At 44.4% G+C, this 27,523-nt stretch overlaps 2 protein-coding genes across 2 annotated transcripts in view; one reads left to right on the plus strand and one right to left on the minus strand.

The window, feature by feature from the left end:
* Positions 1–13,463, minus strand: part of LOC139402460 (cohesin subunit SA-1) — a 55,044-nt gene extending 41,581 nt beyond the window's left edge. Inside the window, exon 1 of the mRNA XM_071146418.1 lies at positions 13,282–13,463. The gene's annotated coding sequence lies outside the window, so the exon portion shown is untranslated. The remainder of the gene's footprint in view (positions 1–13,281) is intronic.
* A 6,481-nt stretch (positions 13,464–19,944) lies between these two features.
* On the plus strand, positions 19,945–25,814 carry LOC139402465 (solute carrier family 35 member G2-like). The gene is made up of 2 exons (XM_071146425.1): positions 19,945–20,120; positions 24,076–25,814. Exon 2 carries the CDS (start codon positions 24,086–24,088, stop codon positions 25,493–25,495), a length of 1,410 nt encoding a protein of 469 aa, XP_071002526.1. The 5' UTR covers positions 19,945–20,120; positions 24,076–24,085; the 3' UTR covers positions 25,496–25,814.
* The last annotated feature ends 1,709 nt before the right edge of the window (positions 25,815–27,523 follow it).

Consider the following 27,523-nt stretch of genomic DNA (forward strand, 5'->3'; position numbering starts at 1 on the left):
GCTCTATGAGACGGCTGCCTACAATTACTGGGCCATTCAATCTGGACCAAGACAACTAGGCCAACTAGTAAAACAAGGACACGATTATAGTCTCTGAAATGTCACACAGTTTTCTGAAACATAAAACCATGTCATTTGGAAGAAGACTTTTGGGCATGCTATTGTCCTCTGATCTGAAACAGTTGTCGACTCCAGAGAAATGAGGGCAGAGAGATCAGAGGAGTCAGTCATGGTCCTAACGCCACACTACACCAGCTAGGACTGGGATGATACGGACTGCTCCAGCTATGTACTTCTGTCTCATTTCAATACTGCCCATTCAGTCGAACACTGAGGGGTTCTTATCTCAGAGGTTTTATATGAGAGCCAACAATTCTGGCGAGGAAGAGAGGAAGACAGAGGGAGACCAGCCTGGCGAGGAAGACAGAGAGAGACCATAGCATCCCTCAGAGGTATAATAACAAGAGTTTTCACCTGAGGGGAATGCCAGAGAGAAACAGACAGAGAGAGACAGAGACAGAGGATGATCAAATTATGTAGATCAAGAGAGTCTGAGAAGAATGAGAATAAGTAAACAAGAGTCTGAGAAGAGTGATAATAAGTAAACAAGAGTCTGAGAAGAGTGAGAATAAGTAAACAAGAGTCTGAGAAGAGTGAGAATAAGTAAACAAGAGACTGAGAAGAATGAGAATAAGTAAACAAGAGACTCTGAAAAGAGTGAGAATAAGTAAACAAGAGACTCTGAGAAGAATGAGAATAAGTACATAAGGAAAATAAGGGGACCAGTATCATCCCCATGCAGGTCAATGAGAGAGATGGAACTCCCCTAACCCAGTCATGACCCCAGTCGTACAAGAAAGGAGAAGCAGACAGACACCTTAAGGCAGGCTCCCCAATTACATTCAGCTGTGGGCCGAGTTTTCCTTGAGCGGATGGTCGGAACATAGTTATAAATAATTTGACTGCAAGAATCCCAAACAGATACAGGGTCTTCAGAAAGCATTCAATACCCCTGGAATTATTCCACATGTTGTTGTGTTACAGCTGGAATTAAACATGGATTCACGTTAGTTTTTCTTCTCACCCATCTCCAGTCAATAACCACAACCCCATAATGACAAAGTGGAAACATGATTAGACATTTTTGCAAATGTATTAAAAGATGAAATACAGAAATATCTAATTTACAAAAGTATTCACACCCCCGAGTCAATACATGTTAGAATCAAGTTGGGCATGGATTATAGCGGGGCGGCAGGGTAGCCTAGTGGTTAGAGCAGACAAGGTAAACATCTGTCGTTCTGCCCCTGAACAAGGCAGTTAACCCACTGTTCCTAGGCCGTCACTGAAAATAAGAATTTGTAACCGACTTGCCTAGTTAAATAAAGGTCAAATAAATAGCTGAGTCTTTCTGGGTAAGTCTCTAAGAGTTGTCCACACCTGGATTGTACAAAATCTGCCAAATTTTCTTTTCAAAATTCTTCAAGCTCTGTCAAATTGGTTGTTGATCATTGCTAGACATATATTTTCAAGTAGATATAAGTCAAGACGGTAACTCGGCCACTCAGGAACATTACTGTTTTATTGGTAAGCTACTCCAGTTTAGATTTGGCCTTGTGTTTTAGGTTATTATCCTGTTGAAAGGTGAATTCATTTCCCAGTGTCTGGTAGAGAGCAGACTGAACCAGGTTTTCCTCTAGGATTTTGCCTGTGCTTAGCTCCATTCCATGTATTTGTTATCCTGAAGAACTCCCCAGTCCTTAACAATTACAAGTATACACATAACATGATGCAGCCACCCCGATGCTTGAAAATATGGAGAGTGGTACTCAGTAATGTGTTGTATTTGCCCCAAACATAACACTTTGTATTCAGGACAAAAACTGAATTGCTTAGCCACATTTTTGACAGCAGTGGCTTGTTGCAAACAGGATGCATGTTTTGGAATATGTTTATTCTGAACAGGATTTATTATTTTCAAAATGTAATTTAGGTTAGTATTGTGGAATAACTACAAGGTTGTGGACCCATACTTAGTCTTCTCCTATCACAGCCATTAAACTCTGTAACAGTTATAAAGTAACCATTGGCCTCATGGTGAAATCCCTGAGCCGTTTCCTTCCTCTCCGGCATCTGAGTTAGTAAGGCCGCCTGTATCTTTGTTGTGTATTGATACACCATCCAACGTGTAATTAATAAGGGTTAAGCAAATGTTCCCTCCTGAATGTATTTAGACTTGGCATATCAAAGGGGTTGAATCCTTACTGACATTTCAGCTTTTAATTTTTAATGAATTAGTAAACATTTCTAAAAACACAATTCTCCTTTGACATTATGGAGTATTGTGGGTAGACCATTGACAAAACATTTAATCCATTTCAAATTCAGGTTGTAACAAAATGTGGAAAAAGTCAAGGGGTGTGAATACTCTGAAGGCACGGTGTGTGTGTGTGTGTGTAGTATACTAGAGGTTGACCGATTAATCGGAATGGCCGATTAATTAGGGCCGATTTCAAGTTTTCATAATCGGAAATCTGTATTTTTGGGCGCCGATTTGCAGATAAAAAAAATAAAAAATAATGATACACCTTTATTTAACTAGGCAAGTCAGTTAAGAACACATTCTTACTTTCAATGACGGCCTAGGAACGGTGGGTTAACTGCCTTGTTCAGGGGCAGAACCACAGATTTTCACCTTGTCAGCTCGGGAGAACCAATCTTGCAACTTTACAGTTAACTAGTCCAACGCAATAACGACCTGCCTCTCTCTCGTTGCACTCCACAAGGAGACTGACTGTTACGCGAATGCAGTAAGCCAAGGTAAATTGCTAGTTAGAATTAAACTTATCTTATAAAAAACAATCAATCATAATCTCTAGTTAACTACACATGGTTGATGAGATTACTAGATATTATCTAGCGTGTCCTGTGTTGCATATAATCTGACTGAGCATACAAGTATCTAAGTATCTGACTGAGCGGTGGTGGGCAGAAGCAGGCACGTAAACATTCATTCAAACAGCACTTTTGTGCATTTTGCCAGCAGCTCTTCATTGTGCGTCGAGCACTGCACTGTTTATGACTTCAAGCCTATCAACTCCCGAGATGAGGCTGGTGTAACCGAAGTGAAATGGCTAGCTAGTTAACGCGTGCTAATAGCGTTTCAAACGTCACTCGCTCTGAGCCTTCTAGTTGTTGTTCCCCTTGCTCTACATGGGTAACGCTGCTTCGATGGTGGCTGTTGTCGTTGTGTTGCTGGTTCGAGCCCAGGGAGGAGTGAGGAGAGGGACAGAAGCTATACTGTTACACTGGCAATACTAAAGTGCCTATAAGAACATTAATAGTCAAAGGTTAATGAAATACAAATGGTACAGAGTGAAATAGTCCTATAATTCCTATAATAACTACAACCTAAAACTTCTTACCTGGGAATATTGAAGACTCATGTTGAAAGGAACCACCAGCTTTCATATGTTCTCATGTTCTGAGCAAGGAACTGAAACGTTAGCTTTCTTACATAGCACATATTGCACTTTTACTTTCTTCTCCAACACTTTGTTTTTGCATTATTTAAACCAAATTTAACATGTTTCATTATTTACTTGAGGCTAAATTGATTTTATTGATGTATTATATTAAGTTAAAATAAGTGTTGATTCAGTATTGAATGAAAATACAAATAAATAAATAAAATAAAAACATTTTTTATTTATTTTTATCGATTAATCGTTATCTGCTTTTTTGGTCCTCCAATAATCGGTATTGGCGTTGAAAAATCATAATCGGTCGACCTCTAACGTATACACACACACACTTCAGCTATTTGACTGACCAAGCTGCATCAGATGACCTGGCCTCCACAAATCACCCGACCTCAACCCAATTATTATTTATTTTAACCTTCATTTAACGAGGCAAGTCAGTTAAGAATATAATTCTTATTTATAAAATGACAGCCCAACAAAAGGCAAAATATCTTCTGCAAGGACGGGGGCTGGGATTCACTTTTTTTCTTTTTAAATAACATAAATATAGGACAACACACACATCACGACAAGAGAGACAACACAACATAAAGAGAGACCTAAGACAACAAATGTCTTAAATTGTCTTAAAGCCTCAATTGAGATGGTTTGGGATGAGTTGGACTGCAGAGTGAAGGAAAAGCAGACAACAAGTGCTCAGCATATGTGGGAACTCTCACTTCAACACTGTTGGAAAAGCATTCCAGGTGAAGCTGGTTGAGAGAATGCCAAGAGTGTGCAAACCTGTCATCAAGGTAAAGGGTGGCTACTTTGAAGAATCTCAAACAAAAATATATTTTGATTTGTTTAACACTTTTTTGGTTACTACATGATTTCACTTGTGTTATTTCATAGTTTTGATGTCTTCATTATTATTCTACAATGTAGAAAATAGTACAAATAAAGAAAACCCTGGAATGAGTATGTGTGTCCAAACCTATGACTGGTACTGTATATATATATATATATATATTTATTTAAAATAACATCATCGGTGGGCCGCTTATTGGAGAACCCTGTTCTGAAGGGTAATGACGTGACGGGATGAAGTATCTCACACACAACCGCTCTCTTTCACTCACTCCCCATTCGTCCATCTTCTCCCTCTCCTACTCTTCCCCATCTCTTTCTCTCTGCCAGTCCCACATGGAATGAGTCTTTAAGCAACAGCGTAGTAGATATTGTAGTGAAATGTGTGTGTCGGGGGAAAAATCTGTCAATTTGCCCTTGAGCAAGGCACTTAACCCTAATTGCTCTTGTAAGACGCTCTGGATAGGAGGGTCTGCTAAATGACTCCAATGTAAAATGTAATAAGGGAATAACATGTGTCCTCACTGTGTCCAGCCCATTGGCCATGAAAAAAATACCTTCCTAGTTTTCATTCTCTGGTCCCTTGAATCATGCCAATAAATAAACTCAAGCCCCCTTGACAAATGAGTGGAGCTCCTCTGGCCTGCTCTAAGGTATCTGTAGTAGGGGTTCACTTAATAATGCAGCATCATGGACTCTATATTACAGAGAGCCTCTACAGTAATACAGTGGTTTTACAGAGCTCTAGTGTAGGCTTTGGGCTGTAGCCTCTACAGTAACACAATGCCTTTACAGAGCTCTAGTGTAGGCGTTGGGCTGTAGCCTCTACAGTATTACAATGTCTTTACAGAGCTCTAGTGTAGGCGTTGGGCTGTAGCCTCTACAGTAATACAATGTCTTTACAGAGCTCTAGTGTAGGCTTTGGGCTGTAGCCTCTACAGTAACACAATGTCTTTACAGAGCTCTAGTGTAGGCTTTGGGCTGTAGCCTCTACAGTAATACAATGTCTTTACAGAGCTCTAGTGTAGGCGTTGGCCTGTAGCCTCTACAGTAATACAGTGGTTTTACAGAGCTCTAGTGTAGGCGTTGGGCTGTAGCCTCTACAGTAACACAATGTCTTTACAGAGCTCTAGTGTAGGCTTTGGGTTGCAGGCTCTACAGTAATACAGTGGTTTTACAGAGCTCTAGTGTAGGCTTTGGGTTGCAGGCTCTACAGTAATACAGTGGTTTTACAGAGCTCTAGTGTAGGCTTTGGGTTGCAGGCTCTACAGTAATTTTACAGAGCTCTAGTGTAGGCTTTGGGTTGCAGGCTCTACAGTAATACAGTGGTTTTACAGAGCTCTAGTGTAGGCTTTGGGTTGCAGGCTCTACAGCAATACAGTGGTTTTACAGAGCTCTAGTGTAGGCTTTGGGTTGCAGGCTCTACAGCAATACAGTGGTTTTACAGAGCTCTAGTGTAGGCTTTGGGTTACAGGCTCTACAGTAATACAGTGGTTTTACAGAGCTCTAGTGTAGGCTTTGGGCTGCAGCCTCTACAGTAACACAGTGGTTTTACAGAGCTCTAGTGTAGGCTTTGGGCTGCAGGCTCTACAGTAATACAGTGGTTTTATAGAGCTCTAGTGTAGGCTTTGGGCTGCAGGCTCTACAGTAATACAGTGGTTTTACAGAGCTCTAGTGTAGGCTTTGGGCTGTAGCCTCTACAGTAATACAATGTCTTTACAGAGCTCTAGTGTAGGCGTTGGCCTGTAGCCTCTACAGTAATACAATGTCTTTACAGAGCTCTAGTGTAGGCGTTGGCCTGTAGCCTCTACAGTAATACAGTGGTTTTACAGAGCTCTAGTGTAGGCGTTGGCCTGTAGCCTCTACAGTAATACAATATATTTACAGAGCTCTAGTGTAGGCTTTGGGTTGCAGGCTCTACAGTAATACAGTGGTTTTACAGAGCTCTAGTGTAGGCTTTGGGCTGCAGGCTCTACAGTAATACAGTGGTTTTACAGAGCTCTAGAGTAGGCTTCGGGCTGCAGGCTCTACAGGAATCCAGTGGTTTTACAGAGCTCTAGAGTAGGCTTTGGGTTACAGGCTCTACAGGAATCCAGTGGTTTTACAGAGCTCTAGAGTAGGCTTTGGGTTACAGGCTCTACAGTAATACAGTGGTTTTACAGAGCTCTAGTGTAGGCTTTGGGCTGCAGCCTCTACAGTGGTGTTACAGAGCTCTAGTGTAGGCTTTGGGCTGCAGGCTCTACAGTAATACAGTGGTTTTACAGAGCTCTAGAGTAGGCTTCGGGCTGCAGGCTCTACGGGAATCCAGTGGTTTTACAGAGCTCTAGAGTAGGCTTTGGGTTACAGGTTCTACAGGAATCCAGTGGTTTTACAGAGCTCTAGAGTAGGCTTTGGGTTACAGGCTCTACAGTAATACAGTGGTTTTACAGAGCTCTAGTGTAGGCTTTGGGCTGCAGCCTCTACAGTAACACAGTGGTTTTACAGAGCTCTAGTGTAGGCTTTGGGCTGCAGCCTCTACATAAAAAAAACAAAAGGTTTCTAAAGAAATATTTTTTTCTTGCCAACAGGCAAGAAAAAAAGAAAGAGAAAGGAAAAAGTAAAATTAAGATTCTCTCTGCAATGGCCGCCTGGCTCACTGCAGCTATCGCAAAATGGAGACGCAGGGAGAGCGAGGGAGGGAGAGTGAAATGGAGGAGAGAACAAGAGCACAAAGGGAGATCAGCGGGAGCAGAGGAGGAAGAGAGAGGGGAGGAGGGCTGGGGGGAGCTGGGAGAAAGAGACTCATTAGTTTGTCTCATCTTTCTGCCTCTCTCACCTTGACCCACATTCACTGTCTGTTGCTATTTCCCCCCCCCCCCCCCCCCCACACACTTTGATTTCTCCAGCTGAGGCTATTATACCCTAATGACATAAGAGGCTCCAGAATGTTATCATTTCACTACAGAGAACCCATTACTGTGACTAGCAGAATCCCTGTGTGTGTGTGTGTGATAAAGACTGTGGGTTCAAGAGCACTACATGTCCAGGGCTGAACTTCCTGCAGTCAGCCTATGAAGTCAGATGTTTGTTTGGCCAAAGGTGTTTGGGGGGAAAGTGACATTCCCAGGTTGTCAATGTGCTAGCGTGACTGTCCAGAAATAGAACCTAAGGCCTGACCTCTCATCATCTCAACTCCAGACAGCATTAGCCCATTGAGCTAAAGCCTAAACATCCTAACATTAGTCTTCAGGTCCTGACAGGCAAGGTTCATCTTCCATGAGGGTAGTTTACCAGACCACTGCTGATACAATGGTAATGGAGTAATCTGATAATCTGGGGGTTAGAAGGGGTAGTTTAATCTACCGTGCTACAGGGAAACCCTTAATCCCACATGAGACTATAAGGGCAGATGAAGTGAACAACACACACCCTTAATCTGAGTGAGAGCAGGCTTTCTCTGACAGAAAATCTCAGGAGCACGAGATATATATATATATATATATATGTGCAGACAATGATGTAAAATATGTATGTTAGTGTGTGTATGTGTGTGTGTGTGTGTATGCAACTGTACTTTATTGATCCCCTGAGGGTAGGCCCACATTAAATGTGTCACCAGCAGTAGTAGTGTTGGAGAATAATGTGCTAGAAAAACAAATCAGTCAAGCATCGGCTGGAGGAATATTAGCAGCATCATCATGTTAGCGTTAGATGCAATGCTACCGTGCTGAAACATACTTGACTGTGTGCTTTCAATGCCTTAGATACATACATTTCATGTTACACTAGTATAGCCAACTGGGTGTTGAACCAAGTGGCCAACAAGTACACCAGTCTGCTAGGTCTCAGGGAATGATGTTAATCAACCAAGCGCAGCGCTGGACAGGAAGGCTTCAGAGCATTTTCAGCCCCACATTCTCTCTCTCCATCTGATGCTACAGGTCAGCTAGCCAACACGCTAAACAGCAGCTAGCCAGCCCGCTAAACATCCGCTAGCCAACCCGCTAAACATCCGCTAGCCAACCCGCTAAACATCCGCTAGCCAACCCGCTAAACATCCGCAAGCCAACCCGCTAAACATCCGCTAGCCAACCCGCTAAACATCCGCTAGCCAACCCGCTAAACATCCGCTAACCAACCCGCTAAACATCCGCTAGCCAACCCGCTAAACATCCGCTAGCCAACCCGCTAAACATCCGCTAGCCAACCCGCTAAACAGCCACTAGCCAACCCGCTAAACAGCCGCTAGCTGATTACAACACAAACTGCTAGCTAAACTAGGCCTACACCACAACCAACTACACCACAACCAGCTAGCAAAATACACCACAGCTTACTATGCAACACAACCAGACAGTCAGCTAGCTGGTTGTGGTGTAGTTAGCTATCAGATTTTTCTAATGTCAATTGAAGCTATAAAGTTTTTATTTCACTGAGTGGTCCTTACAGCTTCCCTGTATACATACCAGCTTCAATATCTTGTCATTATTCTAAAGAGACGTAGGGCCTATTCATTCAGTGAACCCGCTTGATAATTAATGGTCATTCCCTAAAACTGAAATAATACTTTCTTCACACACACTTTCAAACACAGTGCTAAATCTGGATTCAGCTTGAATTCAATAACTATGTCTAAACTGAGTCTGCTGAAGTCAAGGTGGACACTCTGGAGCTGTGTAATGGCAACATGTTACAGTATAATTTATTGTGTAATTGGCCTGATCATAAAAATACTAAATCAGTTACAAATCAAAACTGGTTAAGTCACACAAATCAACTAGCTATTACAAATTAATAACTTACTATAAATATACTAGTCATTACACAGGCCCTCGCCCCCAAATATTTGTATAACAGGATATATATATATATATATATATATATATATATATATATATATATAAGCAATTAAGGTCACAGTTCTGAAAATGTAGGACACTAAAGAGGCCTTTCTACTGACTCTGAAAAACACCAAAAGAAAGATGCCCAGGGTCCCTGCTCATCTGCGTGAACGTGCCTTGGGCATGCTGCAAGAAGGTATGAGGACCGCAGATGTGGCCAGGGCAATAAATTGCCATGTCCGTACTGTGAGACGCCCAAGACAGTGCTACAGGGAGACAGGACAGACAGCTGATCGTCCTCGCAGTGGCAGACCACGTGTAACAACACCTGCACAGGATCAGTACATCCGAACATCACACCTGCGGGACAGGTACAGGATGGAAACAACAACTGCCCGAGTTACACCAGGAACGCACAATCCCTCCATCAGTGCTCAGACTGTCCGCAATAGGCTGAGAGAGGCTGGACTGAGGGCTTGAAGGCCTGTTGTAAGGCAGGTCCCCACCAGACATCACCGGCAACAACGTCACCTATGGGCACAAACCCACCGTCGCTGGTCTAGACAGGACTGGCAAAAAGTGCTCTTCACTGACGAGTCACGGTTTTGTCTCACCGGATTCGCGTTTATCGTTGAAGGAATGAGAGTTACACCGAGGCCTGTACTCAGGAGCAGGATCGATTTGGAGGTCGTCATGGTCTGAGGCGGAGTGTCATCAGCATGATCGAATTTAGCATTTTGTTATTGCAGGCAATCTCAACGCTGTGCGTTACAGGGAAGACATCCTCCTCCCTCAAGTGGTACCCTTCCTGCAGGCTCATCCTGACATGACCCTACAGCATGACAATACCACCAGTCATACTGCTCGTTCTCTGCGTGATTTCCTGCTAGACAGGAATGTCAATGTTCTGCCATGGCCAGCGAGGATCCCGGATCTCAATCCCATTCAGCACGTCTGGGACCTGTTGGATCGGAGGGTGAGGGCTAGGGCCATTCCCCCCAGAAATGTCTGGAAACTTGCAGGTGCCTTGGTGGAAGAGCGGGGTAACATCTCACAACAAGAACTGGAAAATCTGGTGCAGTCCACTAGGAGGAGATGCACTGCAGTACTTAATGCAGCTGGTGGCCACACCAGATACTGACTTACTTTTGATTTTGACCCCCCCTTTGTTTAGGGACACATTATTCCATGTCTGTTAGTCACATGTCTGTGATATGTTTATATAAATATTTACACATGTTAAATTTGATGAAAATAAACGCAGTTGGCAGTGAGAGGACGTTTCTTTTTTTCCCTGAGTTAATATTTATAATAATTTAGGATTTCAGTTTTGGGTCAAATAATACCAAAATCACAAGGAAATCCAAAAAAAAAAGATGTCGCGTGTCTCAATGAAATCAAGATATGAAATTACTGTTATTTGAAAATACAGCCATTTATGTCCATTTGCAGTGTACAAATTATTATAATTATGTTCCGGTCCCACGACCATCGGCTCTGATAAAAACCTGCCTGTGGTTGAATCTAGTTGCCAACCTCTCCTTTAATGTAGACTCCACATGACCTACTGCTGCATTCATATACGGTCTGCTACATAACAGTCTCGTCTGGATTACCGGACTGGGCCCACGGCAGAATGACCAGATGTCATTGTTTTCAATGAGAGAGCGACGGTAACTTCCTGTTCCTTACAGAACAGCCACTCCAGTGTTTCCCCTGCCTTTGAATAGGTAGGGAGGGCTCCCCATCTAGCTCTTCCCCTGGTCTAAACAAATTGAAATGTTTTGTTCAAGGTCCTACATGTGGCCTAGCTAAATGCCACGATTACACCAGGCACTACCGCTAACGGTTAAACTACCGGAGACCATCCAGTTAACGGGTGGTGCAAACAAGGACACATTCTGCAACGTAATGGTCGGCGACTATGAGCTTGGCGACCAAGTTTATGCAAGTTAGCAGCTACTATTAGTAGTTGTAAAGGAATAAAAATATGAAAAACGACAGTGCTGTTTGAAGCGGTATCGTTGCCTTTTAATCCACGACTAGCGCCTCTGGTTAACTTTTGTGTAAACAGCAGCTTGCTAGTGTTTCATGTTTGGTTCACGTTCATTGAAAACATTATTAGCCTACAACTCTAGCCTATTTCCAACAAATGTTTTTGGATAATATTGGTAAGCTATTAGGAAACCTATTTCAGTGAATTTGTACTCCCATGTTCTTCAAAAACCATGAAAAAGAAATCGAAATTACATTACATTTGAGTCATTTAGCAGTCTTATCCACATAACCAGGGCTTGACATCAACCTTTTTTTAGCTGACAATGTATGACACAATCTGTGCATTCAACTAGAGTACGTAAAACAACGACATCATGAGCCGAATAAGTGCAGGTGAAAGTGATGGCAATACAAGTCCAACAGATAAGAAGGGAGGCAAGGTGGTAGAGGGGGCAAGGTGCTGTCTGAAGAGACAGACCCTCAGACTGTTGCAGATGGGCAGCATCTGTGCTGTAGAACTATTGCTAAAATGTTAGGTTTGTAGACTTGTATCCCAGCCCCTGACTCAACAAAGTCAAAAACTAGGCTGCTCAAAAGTACTGTATACCCCATTGCATTGAAACGTTTCCCATTTCAAGTTGATTTGCCATATGTAATCGGTTAGTCATACACTGGAAATCTTACCAAGTCACACTACTCAACCAAGAACTGTGTCAACAACAGCCCTGCCAAGTGAAGATCATATCCTGGCCTGCAGTTTGTGGTGTTTTATGGCTGTGTACTAAATATTGTCAGACAATGTTGTACGTTCTATGCAAAAGGAGAGGGGGAACATAACAATGTGGGACAATAAAGTTATTTTGTATCTCTAGCACCAGTGGTAGTTTACAGTCAGTTGGTCTTCCAGGATGCATAGCTTACAGTAGACTGCTAGTTCAGTCTGCTGGTGGAAAGTCACATGGCTGAGCTTGTTGCATAACCACTTTGTTGACAATCAGTGAATGATCACGAGGACACAAGCTGCCTGTATAATCCTTTACCCTAAACATCCGACTCTAGACTCTATACAAAGAGCAGTGAAGTTGGGTGTGTAACACAATCAAAGAGTTAGGCTTAAATTAGCCAGCTAGCTAACTTGACCAAATAGTCTCAAACTCCATAATAAAGAAAGATGTATGTGGATATGAAACGGTAGAAGTGAACAGATATCCTCATTAACCCATAACTGACTTCTGACAGAAGAATGGATCCCTGGGAGAGAGGTCTGGAGTAGGAAGCATGGAGACCAACAGCGTTGGACTGTAACCAGGGTTGGATTTGGAACCCATCCCCCTCACACACTTCCCCGCTAAATTTCGTTTAGCAGAGAAAGGGGCGGAGTGGGTTAGCAAACTAGCTAGCTGCACTTTACAAAAAATAATCTACTAGTCAAAATATTGCAATTTGTCAAGAATCCCAACGTTGAACTTCGGTACAATAAGTAACATGTCAAAACAATGGGTGGGAAAACAGGAAGCAATGTTGCTAAGGTTACTGGTGAAATTTCTGCAGAATCTCTACGAATGGAGTGATAGATTGGCAAGGATGGATGTCAAATAGCACTGGTGACAGCAACCCGACTAACACTGACGTTACATTGCTCCCAAATATATCATCCGAAACCCCGACACATATGCAATGAATTGGGGTTAGCTAGCAACAATAGCGCAGGCGGCACCATAACGTTGCAATAAGAGAGTCTGCATACAACACTGTGTTGACGCTTTGAATCTGTCCGTCTATCAAGAGCAATAAAAACACATCACACACATTGTCTTAGTAACGGGAAAACTAAGAGCGAGTGGTGAAAAGTGATTCTGGCAAAACACAGCGGTCAAGTCTCTCGTGCGTCCCTGTAATCTGACATGTAGAGACATTCCCGCTAATGGCCCTCGACCATGTAGCTAGCTAGCCGAAGAGAGAGAATACATCCAGTTCTCTCTCCGCTAGCTTGCGGAGCAGCACCCATCCCCCTCCTCTCTCCCCATCCCTCTCTCGTTCTCGTTCTCTGAATCCACCATCTTGATTCTGAGACCCGTCTCCCCTTTCGCACAAGCCAAAAACACAACCAAAATACCAAACAAACTCACCTTTACCGGCCATCGACCAATCGATTACTGTCTTCCGAAATAAAAAATCGATATATCTGATAAAAGTGTGTCGATTTTAATATTGTAAATATGTCGTGAGAAGCGGGAACCGCGCCTTGGAGCAGAAAGGAACAATCCTAAACTGCCATCTGGTGGAGCCTTCCTCGCTGTAATGCTGTTCTGGTGGCGCAGCCTCTCACTGCAACCTTACTGCCTCCTGGCGGACACAGACGAGATGATTGCAACGGGTGCGCGCCGCGGGGGCGAGGAGAGGGGAGGCACTGCAGGACCCCGCGAAAAGAGGGAAACAGTGGGGGGCGCGCTCAGATCCACGGGCACGCGTAGAAGGGGAGGGCGAGTTTAGCTGGCAGTGTTTTGTTCGGTGGATTGATGGTAAATAGGCCTTAACAGAGGACACATCTAGGAGGCTATAACATCTAGATTACCCCTCAAAACACAATTTACCAGGCTACAATACACACATGTCACATTATTAGTGCAGTATCTTGCCTGAGACCTGAAGACTCATGTTAGCTCCAAGTTGTAATGCCTAGGCTTTAGCTGTGGCAAAGATGATCTGGGTTCAATATCTGGTCTGTCAAAATCTCGCTCTCTCTGGTTTTATTTAGCTTGTCTGCATTGGTTGGTCCTGTTGAGGTGAGACTATCTCAATATCTGCCACATACAGGGCCTTCAGAAAGTATTCACACCTCTTGACTTTCTCCACATTTAGTTGTGTTACAGCCTGAACTTAAAATGTATTAAATGTAGATGTTTGTGTCACTGGCCTACACACAACACCCCATAATGTCAAAGTGGAATTATGTTTTTCAAAATGTTTACAATTTTTTAATTTTTTTATTCAAAGCTGAAATGTTTTGAGTCGATAAGTGTTCAACCCCATTGTTATGGCAAGCCTAAATATGTTCAGGAGTAAACATGTACTTAACAAGTCACATAATATGTTGCTTGGACTCTGTGTGCAATAATAGTGTTTAACATGATTTTTGAATGACTACCTCATCTCTGTGCCCTACCACAGGATGTTGGTGGCACCTTAATTGGGGAGGACGGGCTCGTTGTAATGGCTGGAGCAGAATGAGTGAAACCGTATCAAATACATCAAACACATGGTTTCCATGGTTTCCAGGTGTTTGATGCCATTCCATTCGCTCCGTCCTAGCCGTTATTATGAGCTGTCCTCCCCTCAGCAGCCTCCTCTGTACCCCACACATACAATTATCTGTAAGGTCCCTCAGTCGAGCAGTGAATTTCAAACACAGATTCAACCACAAAGACCAGGGAGGTTTTCCAATGCCTCGCGAAGAAGAACACCTATTGGGCGATGGGTAAAAATAAAAAAACAGACATTAAATATCCCTTTGAGCATGGTTATTATCATTTTTTATTTATTTAACCTTTATTTAACTAGGCAAGTCAGTTAAGAACAAATGATTATTTTCAATGAGGGTCTACCAAAAGGCAAAAGGCCTCCTGCGTGTACGGGAGCTGGGATTAAAAAAACAAATACAAAAATAAAATATAAATATAGGACAAACACACAAGAGAGACAACAAATCAAATCAAATGTATTTGTATTTGTATTTGTATCAAATGTATTTGTCACATGGCTGTTTAACAGTCTGATGGCCTTGTGATAGAAGCTGTTTAGAAGCTGTCCCAGCTTTGATGCACCTGTACTGACCTAAGACAACACCTTAGAGACCTAAGACAACAACATAGCAAGGCAGCAACACATGACAACACAGCATGGTAGCAACACAACATTACAAAAACATGGTAACAACACAACATGGTAGCAGCACAAAACATGGTACAAACATTATTGGGCACAGACAACAGCACAAAGGGCAAGAAGGTAGAGACAACAATACATCACACAAAGCAGCCACAATTGTCAGTAAGAGTGTCCATGACTGAGTCTTTGAATGAAGAGATTGAGATGAAAGTGTCCAGTTTGAGTGTTTGTTGCAGCTCGTTCCAGTCGCTAGTTGCAGAGAACTGAAAAGAGGAGCGACCCAGGGATGTGTGTGCTTTGGGGACCTTCAATAGAATGTGACTGGCGGAACGGGTGTTGTATGTGGAGGAGCTGCAGTAGATATCTCAGATAGGGGGGAGTGAGGCCTAAGAGGGTTTTATAAATAAGCATCAACCAGTGGCTCTTGCAATGGGTACACAGAGATTACCAGTTTACAGAGGAGTATAGAGTGCAGTGATGTGTCCTATAAGGAGCATTGGTAGCAAATGTGATGGCCGAATGGTAAAGAACATCTAGCCGCTCGAGAGCACCCTTATCTGCCAATCTATAAATTATGTCTCCATAATCTAGCATGGGTAGGATGGTCATCTGAATCAGGGTTAGTCTGGCAACTGGGGTGAAAAAGGAGCGATTACGATAGAGGAAACCAAGTCTAGATTTAACTTTAGCCTGCAGCTTTGATACGTGCTGAGAGAAGGACAGTCTACCATCTAGCCATACTCTCAAGTACTTGTATGAAGTGACTACCTCAAGCTCTAAACCCTCAGAGGTAGTAATCACACCTGTGGGGAGAGGGACATTCTTCTTACCAAACCACATGACCTTTGTTTTGGAGGTGTTCAGAACAATGTTAAGGGTAGAGAAAGCTTGTTGGACACTAAGAAAGCTTTGTTGTAGAGGATTTAACCCAAAATCTGGGCAGGGCCAGCTGAGTATAAGACTGTATCATCTGCATATAAATGGATGAGAGAGCTTCCTACTGCCTGAGCTATGTTGTTGATGTAAATTGGAAAGAGTGTGAGGCCTAGGATCGAGCCTTGGGGTACACCCTTGGTGACAGGCAGTGGCTGAGACAGCAGATTTTCTGACTTCATACACTGCACTCTTTGAGAGAGGTAGTTAGCAAAGCAGGCCAAAGACCCCTCAGAAACACCAATACTACTTAGCTGACCCACAAGAATGGAATGCGCTACCGTATCAAAAGCCTTGGCCAAGTCAATAAACATAGCAGCACAACATTGCTTAGAATCAAAGGCAATGGTGACATCATTGAGAACCTTTAAGGTTGCAGTGACACATCCATAACCTGAGCGGAAATCAGATTGCACACCAGAGAGAATACTATAGACATCAAGATGCTGCATCAATACACCCAGTCACTACAAAGATACAGACGTCCTTCCTAACTCAGTTGACGGCGAGGCAGGAACCCGCTCAGGGATTTTACCATGAGGCCAATGGTTACTTTAAAACAGTTACAGAGTTGAATGGATGTGATAGAAGAAAACTGAGGATGGATCAACAACATTGTAGTTACTCCACAGTACTAACCTAAATGACAGAGGGAAAAGAAGGAAGCCTGTACAGAATATGGGCTCCCGAGTGACGCAGAGGTCCGAGGCACTGCATTGTAGTGCTAGAGGTGTCACTACAGACCCTGGTTTGATCCCAGGCTGTGTCATAACTGGCCTTGATCAGGAGTCCCATAGGGTGGCGCACAATTGGCCCAGCGTTGTCCAGGTTAGGGGAATGTTTGGCTGGGGTAGGCCGTCATTGTAAATAAGAATTTGTTCTTAACTGACTTGCCTAGTTAAATAAAGGTGAAATACAAATATTCTAAAATATGCATCCTGTTTGCAACAAGGCACTAAAGTAATTCTGCAAAAAATGTAGCAAAGCAATTAACTTTTGTCCTGAATACAAAGCGTTATGTTTGGGGCGAATCCAATACAACACATTACTGAGTACCACTCTACATATTTTCAAGCATAGTGGTGGCTGCATCATGTTATGGGTGTGCTTGTAATCGTTAAGGACTCGGGAGTTTTCAGGATAAAAAATAATTGGAATGGAGCTAAGCACAAAATCCCAGACACTGGGAGATGAATTCACCTTTCAGCAGGACAATAACCTAAAACATAAGGCCAAATATACACTAGAGTTGTTTACCAATACAGTTTTGAATGTTCCTGAGTGGCCTAGTTACAGTTATGACTTAAATCAGTTTGAAAATCTATGGCCAGACCTGAAAAGGCTGTCTAGCAATGATCAACAACCAATTTGACAGAGCTTAAATCATTTTTAAAAGAACAATGGGCAAATGTTGCACAATCCAGGTGTGGACAGCTCTTAGAGACCCGGAAAGACTCACAGTTGTAATCACTGCCAAAGGTGCTTCTAAAATATGATTAGATATTTCTATATTTAATTTTCAATAAATTTGTCCAGTGCCTCTTAATTTGTATTATCTCTCTCTCTCTCTCTCTCTCTCGCGCTCTCTTTCTCTCTTTCTCTCTTTCTCTCTCTCTCTCCTCTCCTCTCTCTCGCTCTCTCTTTCTCTCTCTCTCTCTCTCTCTCTCTCTCTCTCTCTCTCTCTCTCTCTCTCTCTCTCTTCTCTCTCTCTCTCTCTCTCTCTCTATCTCTCTCCCTCTCTCTCTCTCTCTCTCTCTCTCTCTCTTCTTTGTGGGTCTGTGTAATCTGAGGGAAATATGTGTCTCTAATATGGTCATACATTGGGCAGGAGGTTAGGAAGTGTAGCTCAGTTTCCACCTCATTTTGTGGGTAGTGTGCACATAGCCTGTCTTCTCTTGAGAGCCAGGTCTTCCTTCGGTGGCCTTTCTCAATAGCAAGGCTATGCTCACTGAGTCTGTACATAGTCAAAGATTTCCTTAAGTTTGGGTCAGTCACAGTGATCAGGTATTCTGCCACAGTGCACTTTCTGTTTAGGTCGCTCAATTCAATTCAAGGGCTTTATTGGCATGGGAAACATGTGTTAACATTGCCAAAGCAAGTGAGGTAGATAATATATAAAGTGAATATATAAAGTGAAATAAACAATAAAAATTAACAGTAAACATTACACATACAGAAGTTTCAAAACAATAAAGACATTACAAATGTCATATTATATATATATACAGTGTTTTAACAATGACAGACAGACAGACAGACAGACAGACAGACAGACAGACAGACAGACAGACAGACAGACAGACAGACAGACAGAGAATAATGTACTTCACTACATAGGGAGTGTGTTGTCATTTCATTGGCTTTGGATAAACAAGTGTGAAGTGTTTGAAGCTCTCCATTCCTCCCTCTTCTCTATAATTAATTATCTCTGCTCTTCATCCTCAGACTGAGTCTCAGAAAAATTCACAACTTCTCACAGAGAATTTTGATTATTTGGTGTTTTACTTTGTAGATGGTGGATCTTTTTGCAGAGTTCTGCATGCAGTCTCAATTTGGTGTTTGTCCCATTTTGTGAATTCTTGGTTGGTGAGCGGACCCCAGACCTCACAACCATAAAGGGCAATGGGTTCTATAACTGATTCAAGTATTTTTAGCCAGATCCTAATTGGTATGTCAAATTGTATGTTCCTTTTGATGGCATAGAAGGCTCTCTCTCTCTCTCTCTGTCTCTTCTCTCTCTCTCTCTCTCTCCCTCTCTCCCTCTGTCTCTCTCTCTGTCTCTCCCTCTCTGTCTCTCTCTTCCTCTCTCTCTGTCTCTCACTTTCTCTCTCTCACTCTCTGTCTCTCTCTCTCTTCCTCTCTCTCTCTCCCTCTCTCTCCCTCTCTCTCTCTCTCTGTCTCCCTCTCTCTCTGTCTCCCTCTCTCTCCCTCCCTCTCACACTCTGTCTCTCTCTGTCTCTCTATCTCTCTCTCTCTCTCTCTCTCTCTCTCTCTCTCTCTCTCTCTCTCTCTCTCTCTCTCTCTCTCTCTCTCTCTCTCTCTCTCTCTCTCTCTCTCTCTCTCTCTCTCTCTCTCTCTCTCTCTCTCTCTCTCTCTCTCTCTCTCTCTCTACACACAGGCTCTATTGGTAAACTTGTCCATAATATAGTTATTGAATAGTCCCATAAAACGCTTATAGCGCTCTCCTCTTCACAGTTGCCATAGAAACAGAACATTTTTCCTCCCGAGAAGCAACCTAACATACACTGTCTGTTAAGCGGAAGGACAGACGGACAGACAGACTGGCAGACAGAAAGGCAGACAGACAGACAGGAAGGCAGACAGAAACTGAGCTGCACTTCCTAACCTCCTGCCCAATGTATGACCATATTAGAGAGACGTATTTCCCTCAGATTACACAGATCCACAAAGAATTTGAAAACAAATCCAATTTTGATAAACTCCCATATCTACTGGGTGAAATAGATAGAGAGAGAGAGAGAGAGAGAGAGACAGAGACAGAGACAGAGACAGAGACAGAGACAGAGACAGAGACAGAGACAGAGACAGAGACAGAGACAGAGAGAGAGAAAGAGAGACAGAGAGAGACTATCATCAATCCCTACAGCAGAGGAGCATGTGATGAATGTGATGAAATATAGATGTGGGATAGAGAAGGACCATTAATTCCCGCTGGGAGCAGATCTGTGTGTGCGCGAGTTTGTGCATGCATGCATAAACGTGCAAACACACACACACAAAGGTGACTGCCAGTGGTCAGTGTTTATGATTATGTTTTTTTTGGTCGCTATGCATGCTGAAGCATAATGACATCGTTCCCTCTTCTCTCTTTCTCTCTCTCTTCACGGTCGGGCAGGCTGAGAAGCGCAGCAGCTGTGTGTGAGTGAGGGAGGGAGGGAGAGGGATCGGGAGACAGAGGAAGGATTTTTTTTTATCACCGACACTCTCTACCCCTGTGGTCGACAACAGTGCTCTACCGGCGGTTGGAGGAGCCAGGTAGACCCGTCGGGCGACTGGTAACCTTGGAGGCACGCCAAACCACCCAGGAGGAGGGAAGAGGGGTGGAAGGATGACTGTTTCCCTTATCTGACAGAATACATTTATTCGGTGAATGAGCGGAGGGCACAGTATTGACGCAATACCGCAGGTGAGTTTCTGGCAGTCGTTACAAATATCAGTTGATTTAGCAATCAATCTACGCGTGAGCAGGGATTATTTACGGTGGAATAGACGGGTAACTGACACGGTATCGACCATACCGCTGTGGGGCTATTTTCTGTTTATTGTGTGGTTTCTATAATTGTGGTGATTATTTGTCCTGCCGCCTACAGCATTACTTCCTGTGCGCGGGTACGCGCCTCGTTCCAATCATAAATCCAGCACGGATCGTGTGTGCAACCTTGACAAGACACACACACTTATCCTCTCTCTCGCCCAGTGACAAGATGACACGTGCGCGCACCCCACCACACAGACTCTTGGCATCTTTTGGCATTCTGTCCTTATTAGAACAGTCAGTGATTGAGTCACCATGAGTAACCATACCTGAGACCTGAAAACCTGCAGAAGCTCTTTCTATATATTTTGCTCAATGGGTAACTCAGTTCTGGGGGCCACACTCAGATGACCTGCGCCCAAACCCTGTCTATCTCATTAAACAGACTGTAGATTTACTTAAGTATGTGTCTACTGTCTGTGTATATTGTAGGTGTGTCTACTGTCTGTGTATATTGTAGAAGGTGTGTGTGTGTCTACTGTTTGTGTATATTGTAGAAGGTGTGTGTCTACTGTCTGTGTATATTGTAGGTTTGTGTCTACTGTCTGTGTATATTGTAGATGTGTGTCTACTGTCTGTGTATATTGTAGGTGTGTGTGTCTACTGTCTACTGTCTGTGTATATTGTAGAAGGTGTGTGTGTCTACTGTCTACTGTCTGTGTATATTGTAAAAGGTGTGTGTGTCTACTGTCTGTGTATATTGTAGTAGGTGTGTGTGTCTACTGTCTATGTATATTGTAGAAGGTGTGTGTGTTTACTGTCTACTGTCTATGTATATTGTAGAAGGTGTGTGTGTCTACTGTCTGTGTATATTGTAGAAGGTGTGTGTGTCTACTGTCTGTGTATATTGTAGTAGGTGTGTGTGTCTACTGTCTGTGTATATTATAGAAGGTGTGTGTGTGTCTACTGTCTGTGTATATTGTAGAAGGTGTGTGTGTCTACTGTCTGTGTATATTGTAGAAGGTGTGTGTGTCTACTGTCTACTGTCTGTGTATATTGTAGAAGGTGTGTGTGTCAACGGTCTGTGTATATTGTAGAAGGTGTGTGTGTGTCTACTGTCTGTGTATATTGTAGAAGATGTGTGTGTCGGCTGTCTACTGTCTGTGTATATTGTAGAAGGTGTGTGTGTCTACTGTCTGTGTATATTGTAGAAGGTGTGTGTGTCTACTGTCTGTGTATATTGTAGAAGGTGTTTGTGTCTACTGTCTGTGTATATTGTAGAAGGTGTGTGTGTCTAATGTCTGTGAATATTGTAGAAGGTGTGTGTGTCTACTGTCTACTGTCTGTGTATATTGTAGAAGGTGTGTGTGTCTACTGTCTGTATATATTGTAGAAGGTGTGTGTGTGTCTACTGTCTGTGTATATTGTAGAAGGTGTGTGTGTCTACTGTCTGTGTATATTGTAGAAGGTGTGTGTGTGTCTACTGTCTGTTAATATTGTAGAAGGTGTGTGTGTGTGTCTACTGTCTGTGTATATTGTAGAATGTGTGTGTGTCTACTGTCTGTATATATTGTAGAAGGTGTGTGTGTGTCCACTGTCTGTGTATATTGTAGAAGGTGTGTGTGTCTACTGTCTGTGTATATTGTAGAAGGTGTGTGTGTCTACTGTCTGTGTATATTGTAGAAGGTGTGTGTGTCTACTGTCTGTGTATATTGTAGAAGGTGTGTGTGTCTACTGTCTGTGTATATTGTAGAAGGTGTTTGTGTCTACTGTCTACTGTCTGTGTATATCGTAGAAGGTGTGTGTGTGTACTGTCTGTGTATATTGTAGAAGGTGTGTGTGTCTACTGTCTGTGTATATTGTAGAAGGTGTGTGTGTGTGTCTACTGTCTGTGTATATTGTAGAAGGTTTGTGTGTCTACTGTCTGTGTATATTGTAGAAGGTGTGTGTGTCTACTGTCTGTGTATAATTTAGAAGGTGTGTGTGTCTACTGTCTGTGTATATTGTAGAAGGTGTGTGTGTCTACTGTCTGTATATATTGTAGAAGGTGTGTGTGTGTCCACTGTCTGTGTATATTGTAGAAGGTGTGTGTGTCTACTGTCTGTGTATATTGTAGAAGGTGTGTGTGTCTACTGTCTGTGTATATTGTAGAAGGTGTGTGTGTCTACTGTCTGTGTATATTGTAGAAGGTGTGTGTGTCTACTGTCTGTGTATATTGTAGAAGGTGTTTGTGTCTACTGTCTACTGTCTGTGTATATCGTAGAAGGTGTGTGTGTGTACTGTCTGTGTATATTGTAGAAGGTGTGTGTGTCTACTGTCTGTGTATATTGTAGAAGGTGTGTGTGTCTACTGTCTGTGTATATTGTAGAAGGTGTGTGTGTCTACTGTCTGTATATATTGTAGAATGTGTGTGTCTACTGTCTGTGTATATTGTAGAAGGTGTGTGTGTCTACTGTCTGTGTATATTGTAGAAGGTGTGTGTGTCTACTGTCTGTGTATATTGTAGAAGGTGTGTGTGTCTACTGTTTGTGTATATTGTAGAAGGTGTGTGTGTCTACTGTCTGTATATATTGTAGAATGTGTGTGTCTACTGTCTGTGTATATTGTAGAAGGTATGTGTGTCTACTGTCTGTGTATATTGTAGAAGGTGTGTGTGTCTACTGTCTGTGTATATTGTAGAAGGTGTGTGTGTCTACTGTCTGTGTATATTGTAGAATGTGTGTGTGTCTACTGTCTGTGTATATTGTAGAAGGTGTGTGTGTCTACTGTCTGTGTATATTGTAGAAGGTGTATGTGTCTACTGTCTGTGTATATTGTAGAAGGTGTGTGTGTGTCTACTGTCTGTGTATATTGTAGAAGGTGTGTGTGTGTCTACTGTCTGTGTATATTGTAGAAGGTGTGTGTGTGTCTACTGTCTGTGTATATTGTAGAAGATGTGTGGCTACTGTCTGTGTATATTGTAGAAGGTGTGTGTGTCTACTGTCTGTGTATATTGTAGAAGGTGTGTGTGTCTACTGTTTGTGTATATTGTAGAAGGTGTGTGTGTCTACTGTCTGTGTATATTGTAGAAGGTGTGTGTGTCTACTGTCTGTGTATATTGTAGAAGGTGTGTGTGTCTACTGTCTGTGTATATTGTAGAAGGTGTGTGTGTCTACTGTCTGTGTATATTGTAGACGGTGTGTGTGTGTCTACTGTCTGTGTATATTGTAGAAGGTGTGTGTGTCTACTGTCTGTGTATATTGTAGAAGGTGTGTGTGTCTACTGTCTACTGTCTGTGTATATTGTAGAAGGTGTGTGTGTCTACTGTCTGTGTATATTGTAGAAGGTGTGTGTGTCTACTGTCTGTGTATATTGTAGAAGGTGTGTGTGTCTACTGTCTGTGTATATTGTAGAAGGTGTGTGTGTCTACTGTCTGTGTATATTGTAGAAGGTGTGTGTGTCTACTGTCTGTGTATATTGTAGAAGGTGTGTGTGTGTCTACTGTCTGTGTATATTGTAGAAGGTGTGTGTGTCTACTGTCTGTGTATATTGTAGAAGGTGTGTGTGTCTACTGTCTGTGTATATTGTAGAAGGTGTGTGTGTGTCTACTGTCTGTGTATATTGTAGAAGGTGTGTGTGTGTCTACTGTCTGTGTATATTGTAGAAGGTGTGTGTGTGTCCACTGCAGCAGCATCCTCTGCGTCAGAACAGTGAATTACAACCACTGACTGAGTCACCTGACAGACACAGAAGAGGGTCTTACGTCAGATAGACGACTCCGTCTGCACTCATAGATAGTTCATGGCAATGCGGTCGGAAGACAATGCCATTAGGTGAAACCCCTCTGTTTCTGTCTGAGGGGTGTGTGTCTGTGTCTAACGTTTGTCCTCACCTCTCCTCCCTACAGGTGAGTAACCATGGAATCCACACACCTCCTGGACGGCTCCAAGAAACGGGTGAAGATCCACCCTCACACCGTCACCGCCAAGTACGCCCCACACACACCCCACACACACACACACTTCCCCCAGCCCGGAGACGAGGGGTACGATGACGCGCCCTCCTTCGAGGACTTCGGCTCCTTCCTGGAGGAGACCTCGGACAAGAAACAGCTGACAGGAGCCAGGAAGTGGACAGGAAAGGCCGGCGCTCTGTTTGGAGGGAAGGACAAAAACAAAGACACACCCCCTAGACCTCCCATGGGGGGAGGGGAGGGGGGGGTGGAGGGAGGAGGGAAGGGTGCAGGGGGGGGAGTAGGGGAGCAGCTAGCGAGTTTCAGCGAAGCGTCTGTCTCTGCTTCTCGGCTCACGTGGGCCAGTGTGGTCTTGGCGGGGCTGGCTCATGGCTGTGTGTGTGTTTTGACGCGCCTGGCCGCCTCACGCTTTAACCTCCCACCCTTAACTCTCCTCTTGGTACGATCCATCCTCCAGCTGCTATATGGGACTGTACCAATGAAACGGGCGGAGACGGCCTTTGGCTCAAAGGGCTATCGGCGGAAGCTGCTCCTGTACGGTCTGACACACTCCTTCTCCCTCTGCTGCGCTTACTCGTCCTTATCCTTCGTCTCCCTCGGCGACGACGAGGCCATGTTGACAACCTGGCGCCTGGCGACCACCGTCCTGTCGGCCACTCTGGCGTTGTTGCTCCTGGACGAGCGGTTGGGATTGGTGGACCTGGTCACCGTAGCGACAGGCGTGTTAGGACTGGGTCTGGCGCTAGTTCCTAACCCAACAGGGCTGGATGAGAACAACAACGCGACCGGGTCAGGGATGCCCAATGGGGGGATACCCAATGGTGCGACACCGGCACAACAATCGGCCCAGTTCTGGCGGGAAGCGTTTGGTTGGTCCCTGACTGTTCTCGCAGGACTATGGATGTCTCTGGCTCTAGTCATGTACCGCTCTCTGAAGGAGCGGGTCAGTGTCGGCACCGCTCTGTTCACTGTCAGTTGGACCGGCTGTCTGAGCACCGCAGTCTCCATGCTTCTCCTCCGACAGGGGCCAGTGTGGCCGGCTAGTCTCCAGGCTTGGTGCATCGTCCTGGGGGTAGCTGTGTGCTCTGCTGGGGGGTTCGTGGGGGTGACCCATGGCCTCACCCGACTTCACCCAGCTTTGGTGTCAGCTACACAGGGTCTGGAAGTACCGGTCGCTATGGTGCTGGAGATCGCTGTTGTGCCATTGGTTCCCTCAGTGTGTGAGGTCATAGGGGGTGTGGTGGTGGTGGTGAGCGTGGGTTGGCTTGTTACAGTGAAGCTCCTCCCCTCTCGAGGAAGTGGGAGGAAACAGAGAGAAGAGTACGAAGAGATACTGGACTCGCCAATTAAATAACACACACACACATGCACACGCACACACACACACACAAAAGCACATGCAAGGGGGACATGCACGCACAAAGATTCTGGACTTGCCAATCAAACAGACCACTCCCCTTCTATCTATGTATCTATGTTTCTGTCTATCTCTCTTTTCCCAGGGGTTTTGTGCTCTCTCTCTCTCTCTCTCTCTCTCCCGCTCTCTCTCTCGCTCGCTCGCTCTCCCCCCCTCTCTCTCTTGCCCTCGCTCTCTCTTTCTGAGGTCAGTATGTTTTTAAGAGGACTCTATGGTGAATATTAATGCTTGATTCTAAAATAGCTGTCTTTAACCACAGATCTAGAATCAGATACACCAACTCCAATCCTTACCTTAACCATTAGGAGGTGTCAAAATATCTGACCCTGTATCAGTGGTTAGGGAAAACATCTACCTACTCCAATGTGAATAGTAAATATATCTATTTTGTATTGCAGTTGTTGTAAAGTTCCAATACTGTGGTGTTTTACTGGCTATTGTGATAGTGTGATGTCATATTAAAACCTCTGTGTTACTGTGATTTGCTCTCTCCTACTGACTGTGTGTGTGTGTGTGTGTGTGTGTGTTGGCTGAGTTTCACATGGTAAAGTGTCAGTGACTATGCTAGCCAGCTGAGGGTCAGCCAAGGTGGTCAATGCCAACTATAGAGACAGACAGACAGCCAGGGTGGGGGGGTGGGGGGGGCAGCCAGCCAGGGTGGGGGGCAGCCAGCCAGGGTGAGGGGGGCAGCCAGGGTGAGGGGGACAGCCAGGGTGAGGGGGAGAGAGGAGGATGGGAGAGAGGAAGAGGGGGAGTGTATCTATCCATCTGATAGCAGCTGTAAGTGGAAGCTGTGATTAAGACTAATAACAACCTCCCCTCTCGTCTCCTCTCCTCTCGTCATCTCTCCTCTCGTCATCTCTCCTCGCCTCTCGTCATCTCTCCTCTCGTCTCTTCTCCTCTCGTCATCTCTCCTCTCCTCTCGTCTCGTCATCTCTCCTCTCGTCTCCTCTCCTCTCGTCATTTCTCCTCTCGTCTCCTCTCCTCTTGTCATCTCTCCTCTCGTCATCTCTCCTCTCGTCTCCTCTCCTCTCGTCTCCTCTCCTCTCGTCATCTCTCCTCTCGTCATCTCTCCTCTCGTCATCTCTCCTCTCGTCTCCTCTCCTCTCGTCATCTCTCCTCTCGTCATCTCTCCTCTCCTCTCGTCATCTCTCCTCTCCTCTCGTCTCGTCATCTCTCCTCTCGTCTCCTCTCCTCTCGTCATCTCTCCTCTCCTCTCGTCGTCTCTCCTCTCGTCTCATCATCTCTCCTCCTCTCATCTCATCATCTCTCCTCTCGTCATCTCTCCTCTCCTCTCGTCATCTCTCCTCTCCTCTCGTCATCTCTCCTCTCGTCTCCTCTCCTCTCATCATCTCTCCTCTCCTCTCCTCTCGTCATCTCTCCTCTCGTCTCCTCTCCTCTCGTCATCTCTCTTCTCCTCTCCTCTCGTCATCTCTCCTCTCCTCTCGTCTCCTCTCCTCATCTCTCCTCTCCTCTCGTCCCCTCTCATCTCGTCATCTCTCCTCTCCTCTCGTCTCGTCATCTCTCCTCTCCTCTCCTCTCGTCATCTCTCCTCTCCTCTCGTCATCGCTCCTCTCCTCTCGTCATCTCTCCTCTCGTCATCTCTCCTCTCGTCTCCTCTTGTCATCTCTCCTCTCCTCTCGTCTCGTCATCTCTCCTCTCCTCTCCTCTCGTCTCGTCATCTCTCCTCTCCTCTCGTCTCGTCATCTCTCCTCTCGTCATCTCTCCTCTCCTCTCTTCTCCTCTCGTCATCTCTCCTCTCCTCTCCTCTCGTCTCGTCACCTCTCCTCTCCTCTCCTCTCGTCTCGTCATCTCTCCTCTCCTCTCCTCTCCTCTCGTCATCTCTCCTCTCATCTCGTCATCTCTCCTCTCGTCTCCTCTCCTCTCGTCATCTCTCCTCTCGTCTCTTCTCCTCTCGTCATCTCTCCTCTCCTCTCGTCATCTCTCGTCTCCTCTCCTCTCGTC

Source organism: Oncorhynchus clarkii, unplaced genomic scaffold (assembly GCF_045791955.1).
Source record: "Oncorhynchus clarkii lewisi isolate Uvic-CL-2024 unplaced genomic scaffold, UVic_Ocla_1.0 unplaced_contig_1721_pilon_pilon, whole genome shotgun sequence".
Classification (NCBI taxonomy): Eukaryota; Metazoa; Chordata; class Actinopteri; order Salmoniformes; family Salmonidae; genus Oncorhynchus; species Oncorhynchus clarkii.